Raw genomic sequence first — 7,835 nt, 5'->3', positions numbered from 1 at the left:
GCTTAAATGTCTCACCTCTTCTTTCAGGATACAAGTCATAACCCCATTCTTTGGTTTTGCTGTTATTACTTACACCATCATCATTTGTTGACCCTGAAGATGTTGCCTTCGTGACCTCAACTGGATCCTCTTCTGGCGCCCCCGCTTCAGCTTTGGTAAACAAACCCATTTCAAAAAGGACCGTCACGAATTCAGTATATTTGATGGAAGTTAAATAACAACGCAAATTAGAGCTGGGATACTATCAATAGTATCGATAGTTGAAAACTGTCACCATTATCGATGGTTTTTGAAAACTATCGATGTCGATTTAGCGAAACTTCTCTCTTTACATTTCTTAGGGCCGTTTGCACCATGTCTAGTTAATTCTAAAGGCTCTGTTATGCATACTTGGCATTGCTTGAGAGTTGTCACATAAGGAATCTGTTAAATGAGCTTCGCGTGTAAGCTGTTACCCAACGCACAGCACTACATACGTAAAAGTCTGTTGGTTTTTGATTTCTACGTAAAAATGGTATAGCAGTGCATGCAATGCCAAGTATGCATAACAGAGCCTTAACTCCCAGTTAAACATCTTTATCGACGTTATCAACACCCATCATATAACATGTGATCGATAAAGCAGTTAACGTGCTTAACTGAAGGATGTACCTCCAGTTAGCGTTAACTAGACATGGTGCAAACGGCCCTTAACATTACATTAATTTTTTTTTATCCAAGATAATTCACGGCTGGGGTTTAGTAGCGCTCACAACTATTTCGGGCTACTCCGTACAAAGGGGTGGCCCGATCCAAAAACTTATAGTCAAGGGTCCACGCATTATTTTAACACTCACTTTTGTAAATTTTGGTCACGGTAAAAGTGCACTTTAGCGAAGGTAGGTCAAAATGGGCGGAAAAAGTTCGAGAGTGGTATCAATCGACGCGTCTTAACGCCAATAATAACAATCCGAGACCGGAAATTAATTTTTTTAATTAATTAATGAATTATTTGCAAAAAACACTTGCGCTTTCCGCATTATGTTTTGATGAATTTCACGCAAATGAATGGAATAAATGAAGTTAATTTAACACGTATTTATTAGTTGTTATACATTTGTGATGTTTTAAGTGTACACTTTAGCGAAATTCTGTATTTTTTTTTTTTTTTTGGGATTTGAGCAGGTTGGCCGGTTTACAGTGTAAACCACCGCCAGGTCATTCCTCTGATTTCAAATGTAATCATCCCAACTGCTGTGTCCAACGCTGCTCCACTGCTAATTATATGGTAATGCCAGAGGCCAGAACCACATGCAACAGTTTCTGCTTGCTCAAGCTTTTGATCTCTGTTAGTATTGTTGTCGAAATTGCACTATACCCCTTGTCGTCTAGAATGACAGTCCTGCTGTCATCATGTACTTAATGTTGAAGCGATCTGTTCTTTAACAGTTTTTAAATTTATAGCGAAAGGTTGGATGTGTTGAGTTAAATCCAATTTAAGCGCCTGCGATGCAATGAAACTCATTTAAACGAGGAGACTTTGTGACGTGGGACATCCAAATAGTACGAATTGATGATTTTGCCTGGGCATGAATCACGTATGACGACAATCGTCTGGTCGATATCGTGCTGAGATTGTCTTGTTTCATGAAAACCAAAAATTGGTGGATCGTTTGGTCGATATCGTCCACTCAATTCCAGTTTTGCTTCACGTAACAGTAACAGTAGCACGTAACAGCAAAACAAATACATGAATCAGTGTTTTGACGACATCGTTTTGTCAGTATCGTTTCAACGACAATCGTTTGAAAGTTACGTGATTCATGCCCTGGTAGACTGCATCGGGTAGCTGGTTCCATGCAATGGATGGCTCTTATGCCGTAGTTGTGTGATTTACACAAGGCTTGCGTGACTTTGCGCGCGCGGATTGACAGGGTTTGAGCGCAGTGGGTACGGATTGCTGTAACTTAAAAGTTATTGCATACATACATAATAGTTGAAATGAGGGGGTTGATTATGAAAATGATTTTTTTTTTTAAGTTAAAATTGGCTTTTTGAAGAAATTTGGATAGTTGTGTAATCTTGGCATTATTGCTTTCTCTGAAAATGTCTAAAAAGGTTTCGTGGTTCTGAAAAATCTCGTAGCTAGATCGGAGATTCGTGAGCCCTCTACATTGAAAGGTCCGGTGCACATAACCGTCAGTTTGTCCACAAGAGCATTGATTCGTGTCTATTGCTCGAATTTGGTAAAGATAAGCCCTGTCATACGTATGGCCGGATAGTACGCGGTTAAGTCTTTTAACTCCAGCAGGGGGCAGCAGCAGTTTCCTGAACCACGTTGTCTCTTTTCTCATTGGGAAAGTAGAGGCAAAGAGGTTTGGGTGCTCGTCTGAGTAGGCTTTAAAGGTCTCATACCAGTTTGTGAAAAGATCGTTTTTTAGTTGCCTGAGGGCTTCGTCCATGGTAAGTTTACAATTCCTACTGGGACTAGTTGTCGTTGCATTTTTTGCAATTTCGTCCGCCTTTTCGTTCCCTGGTATACCTTTGTGGCTTGGCGTCCACACAATGTCTGTTATAATGTTTAGCTCGGAAAGTTTCCTAATAATTCTGCAGGCAATGCTGTTTGTAGGTTGAGGTTTACCAAGAATTTGACATGAGCTCAGACTGTCCGTGAAAATTATTAATTTTCTGACCCCCTTTCTACTTGCAATTTCGATGGCCTCCTCGATCGCAAGGAGGAAGAAGTTTTGAATGGGATATGAAAGGCATGTTCAGATTTGTCCGCAAGGTCATAAACACCACATCCAGTCCTTTGGTCGGACAAGGAAGCGTCAGTGTACATCACCTGGAAATTATCAGTCAGGTAGTTGGTTAATAAGCTGGCATGCTGCGCTCTTACACTTACCGCCGTGGTGGATGCCTTGTTGCCTGTAAAAACTTTGTCGACGATTTTTACATTGGGGGAAAGGGAACACCGGTCAATCTCATCAAGACAGTCAAGAATATGCTGGTATTGTAGATAGACCATCGAGTAGCTTGATTTTATGTTCGGATTTGAGATAATAGAGTCTGAAATCGGGTCCTTGTAGGCAAAGATTTTCACCAGCTCTTTTGCTGTGAGCCATTTTGCACGTTCTGCAGGTGGTAACTCATTTGCAAGGGCGTAAATGATGGGGACAGGAGTTGAAGGAGTGAGACCGAGACACCTTCTTAAGAATTTGTTTTGCAGCACTGATATTTTATTGAAAGCTGTCTTAGAGCTATTAGCGGCCGTAGTGTAACCGTACTCAATTTTTGACCATACCATTGATTTATAGATATTTAAGGCTTTCTGAGGATGTAAACCTGACTTAATATTGGTTAGGTACTTAAAAAATTTAATTTTGCTAGACGCGGCTTGAACAGTAGCGGTATAGTGGCTATTGCTAGTCATTGCCATATTTAAAGTTCTTCCTAAAATTTTGACTTCGTTAACTTGTATCCTACTACTACTAACAAGGATGTCTATTGCCTTTTTCGACCCTTGAGAGATGTGCATAACATTCGTTTTAGAGGGATTGAACATTAAATTGAGACGGTTACATTTCGCTACAAACAGACTCAATTTGGACTGCATATTATTGACTGCTTCCTCAAAATTGTTCCCTGCAGAGATAAGAAAAAAATCGTCTGCAAACTGATAAATGTTGGTGTTGCAGTCGCCCAGATTGTGAAGCTTCGCAGTGTAAATGTTGAAGAGGATGGGGGATAACACACTACCTTGAGGTAGACCGTTTTGAATTTGTGTGACCTTTTCGCCCTGAAGAATTCTGAAAGAAAGGAAATTTATAATCCAGTCAACATAAAGGCTTTCTATGTGCAAGCTCATGAGTTGATTTTTAAGAATATTGACATCAACACAATTGTAGGCATTGGAGACATCATAGGTGCAAAGAATTACTTGCTTTTTGTTACTTTTTTAAAGCTGTATTTGATGGATTAGTTGATTTAAACAAACTGAGGTGGACTTATTTTTCCTGTATGCAAAAGTAGAGTGAGGGAGGATGCTATTCGTTTCAATAAACTCATTTATTCTGTTTTTAACGCACGTGTTTATAGTTTTTAGCATGACCGAAATAAGTGAGATCGGTCTGAAATTTTGGTAGAGACTTAAATCCTTACCCTTTTTAGGTATTGGAACAATCTTGATTGTTCGCCAATGCTAGGGGATCTGATTTGTTAAAAAATTGTCATTAATAGCATTAAGTAGCAGTTAATTGTCTGATCCGATAGCGCCTTCAGCATACCATATGAAATTCGATCCACTCCCGCAGCTGTGTCTTTCTTTTTGCTCAGCACCTCCTGAATCTCCTCGTAGGTGATCGCCAGCTCATGACATGGCTGAACAGATTATTGATCTCCTCATTGGACGGTTGTGCGGCAACCTGCTCCTTCAGCATGTCTAAATATAGCTGGTTGTTTTCTTCGTTCCATAGACCCTTACAATCTTGACTATAATCCCCCCTCAACGACCTCACAAACCGCCAAGCTCCACTACCCATACCCTGATTTATCTCCTCTATTTTGCTATTGAAATTATCTTTTTTTGCTCTTTTTGCCTCCTTCTTCCATGTTTTTTTGTTGCTCGATGAGACTTTCCATGTTTTCCGGACTTGGACATTGCTTGACTTTTTTAAAGGCAATAATGAGAAATCTGTAAACCTTGGCTAAGTTATCATTCCACCAGGCTTTTGGTGATCTATTGTTTTTGGTATTAAAGGTCGCCTTATCGATTTCCTCTTGTATTCTGGACTCCAACGCTTGGACATTTGACTCACACTCGACCCCTCTCAAAGCCTCAAGGAGTTTTCTTTTGGCTGTGAACTTCGTTATGTTTTTCACGATTGCATTCGTTTCCACGATTATAGGGAAGTGGTGACTTCCACCAATATGCGTTTGGTCCACTGACCATTTGCACCGCATAGTGCTGTTAGTGAACGTCAGATCAAGCACAGAGCCACCTGTCGATCTCATGTCCCTTTTATAGGTAAGGCTGCCATCGTTAAGACTATGAAAAAAGGATTGTTGGATGGTGTTAGTCAAATGTTTGCCGCGATTGGAGTCCACACTATCACCCCAGGCCAGGGCTCTAGCGTTGAAATAGCCCATCATAAAAACATTATTAAACGGTTCCAGAAACAGTAATATCCTATCCATTTCATTGTTGAAATCCCTAATACTGAGGTTGGGTGGAAAGTATGCGCTACAGATGACAATATTAGGGTTGAGATTTTTAGTCTCAATCAGAATAATGTCATAGTCAGAGTGGAAGGTGATTCTTTTAAATGAAATGTCTTTTTTGATGGCAATGGCAACACCACCATAACCATCAGGGCGATATTTTTTGACCAGCTTAAAGTTTATCAGTTTCTTGTGTGGAGTACGACTAGATAGAAAAATCTCGCTAAGGCAAGCAATGTCGATCGCATATTTGTGCAAATAGAATTCTATAGAATCTAAGTTAGCTCGCAGTGATTGGCAATTATATTGTAATAGCTTCATCATGTATGAACGGATTTAGTGATCCCGTAATCTCAGTCTCATCTCTTCTGGAAATAATTGTTTCAAATTGATTTTTAAGGCATTGTATACCTTCAAAAAGTTCAGTGTTGTTACTCTGAATAGAAATTCGTTGTGTGATTTTTATCATCTCAGTTATGAGACGTTCAAACTGTGATACGAGACCTTTTTGGTACTCAGGTGAGTTGTAAACTGGGTTCCCAGGGGCTTTAACCGTCGTCCGTCTAAAAGGCTCTCTTACCGTTATAGGAGCTGACATTGTCGCACCTCTTTTAGCAGTTTGGCTGTATGTTCTTCTAGTGAAATTTCTATTTATATTGTTTTCCCTATCAACAACCTCAGTATCTTGCGTCGGCAACGCAGGAAAAGTCCCATCATCGCACTCTAACATGCTGAACCTATTGTTTCTGGGATAGTATTGATCCAAAACTTCCTTCCTAGACAACTTCTTGACTGTCCTGATGCGATTGACCATCTGTTCCTTTTCCCAATGTGGGCACATTTCTTTATTCTTAGCAGAGTGGCCTGTCTTACTGCACAAAATGCAGACATTTGCACTACATGAAGGGTCCTGGCATTCACCTTTGCCGCACATAACACACCTCTTTTTACCTTTGCATGACAATTTGGTGTGACCAAGACGGCCACAATTGTCGCATTGTCTCAAGGGGGGAATATAAAAGTCAACAGAGAGCATTGTATAATTGTAAATTATAAATTTGGGAATGTCATCACCAGTGAAACCAATTTTGACCGAAGTTGTCGGTACATATGAATTACTTATGGTATCTTTCCTATTGAAGCGTCTGACAGAACATATCGGAATGGTGGACCTAGCTTTTTTATGTCATTTTCCTCAAAGCACGTGGGTATGCCCCTTACAACTCCATAAATTTCTAAGGCCGTTCGGGGTATAAACGGTCTTAAGCCTCTTTGGATAATTTTTTTATCACTTATAAAATTGTTGGCCGCAAAGGTATTTTTAAAGGTAACTTTGTATAACGTTTTGCCAATGGCAGTAATAAGGTCCATGTCTTTAATTCTCAGATCTTTAATTGGCTGAATAAAGTCAGACCAGTTGAGACTTTTTCGTTTGTCATCTGTGTGTTGGCTGAAGCATCAACCAACACAAAGATTTCACCCTTAAAGTGTTGAGGGTATAACACTGTGTCACTTTCGTCTCTTGTGCTTTGATTTGGTCTGACTGTACCACAGCCACCTGCGTTTTCGGTCCCGTTGCTGTTCCCTGCATCGGTTTCAACAACCATATCATTATTTTGTTCTACCGTTATTTTTCCACTACATGTTTTTCCTTCTTTTTCATGTAATTTCACTAGCCCTCCACTAGCAGAGAGCTCATAAAAATCCGAACCAGCATCATCAATGCTGATTTTTTGCCTTTTAGAGTTCAAATCTTCAATTTCATCTTCAATAGACGCCACCGACCATGGAGTCGGCGACGCCAAACTACTCATTTTCTTCAGCGCTCTACGCGGCACTTTTTTCTTTTTTTTAACAGGCAACTTAAGATTTTTCCTATTACCCAGCCAGCAAGAAAACGTACATTTTACGAACATTACGTTTTACGAGGGATTCTCGTATCGCCAAAAAGTTAGAGAAAAGCTCGTAAACGATTAAACCAAAAAAAATATAATAGAAAGAGGCTTGTAGTAATTTGTCAGCACAAGAAAAAATTTTAGTTTTGTTGACAATTTTTCTTCAATCACAATATTTTAAAAGTAAGTAGTTTGTTAAATAAGGTCCAATCAGCTGATTGTACCTTATCAGTGTGGCTTTAGGCCTGGAAAATCCACCATAGATCAGGTATTCACAATACGCCAAATCTTGGAAAAGACCCGCGAGAATAGGATCGACACACACCATCTATTTGTCGATTTCAAAGCCGCTTTCGACAGCACGAAGAGAAGTTGCCTTTATGCCGCGATGTCTGAATTTGGTATCCCCGCGAAACTAATACGGCTGTGTAAAATGACGTTGAGCAATACCACCAGCTCCGTCAGAATAGGGAAGGACCTCTCCGAGCCGTTTGATACCAAACGAGGTTTCAGACAAGGGGACTCCCTTTCGTGTGATTTCTTTAATCTTATGTTGGAGAAGATAATAAGAGCCGCAGAACTGAACCGCTCAGGCACAATACTTTATAAGAGCGTACAATTGCTGGCGTATGCCGACGACATCGATATCATCGGTAAAAACAAGGGCTACGTCTGTTCTGCCTTCTCGGGATTGGATAGAGAAGCAAAGCGAATGGGTCTGGTGGTGAACGAGGACAAAAC

General features: G+C 40.1%; 1 protein-coding gene across 1 annotated transcript in view; it reads right to left on the bottom strand.

Annotated features, from left to right (window-relative positions):
- Positions 1-256, bottom strand: part of LOC118741587 (mitochondrial inner membrane protease ATP23 homolog) — a gene marked incomplete in the record, with an annotated part of 4,270 nt that extends 4,014 nt beyond the window's left edge. The window contains 1 exon segment of the mRNA XM_036473584.1: positions 1-256. Within this exon segment, the coding sequence (XP_036329477.1) occupies positions 1-169 (169 nt within the window).
- Positions 257-7,835: the final 7,579 nt, after the last annotated feature.

This window comes from Rhagoletis pomonella, unplaced genomic scaffold (genome assembly GCF_013731165.1).
Source record: "Rhagoletis pomonella isolate Grant_MI unplaced genomic scaffold, Rhpom_1.0 Rhpom_scaffold_00006, whole genome shotgun sequence".
NCBI classification, from domain to species: Eukaryota; Metazoa; Arthropoda; class Insecta; order Diptera; family Tephritidae; genus Rhagoletis; species Rhagoletis pomonella.
The sequence above is the reverse complement of the archived record's forward strand: the minus strand, read 5'-3'. Positions and strand labels throughout refer to the sequence as shown.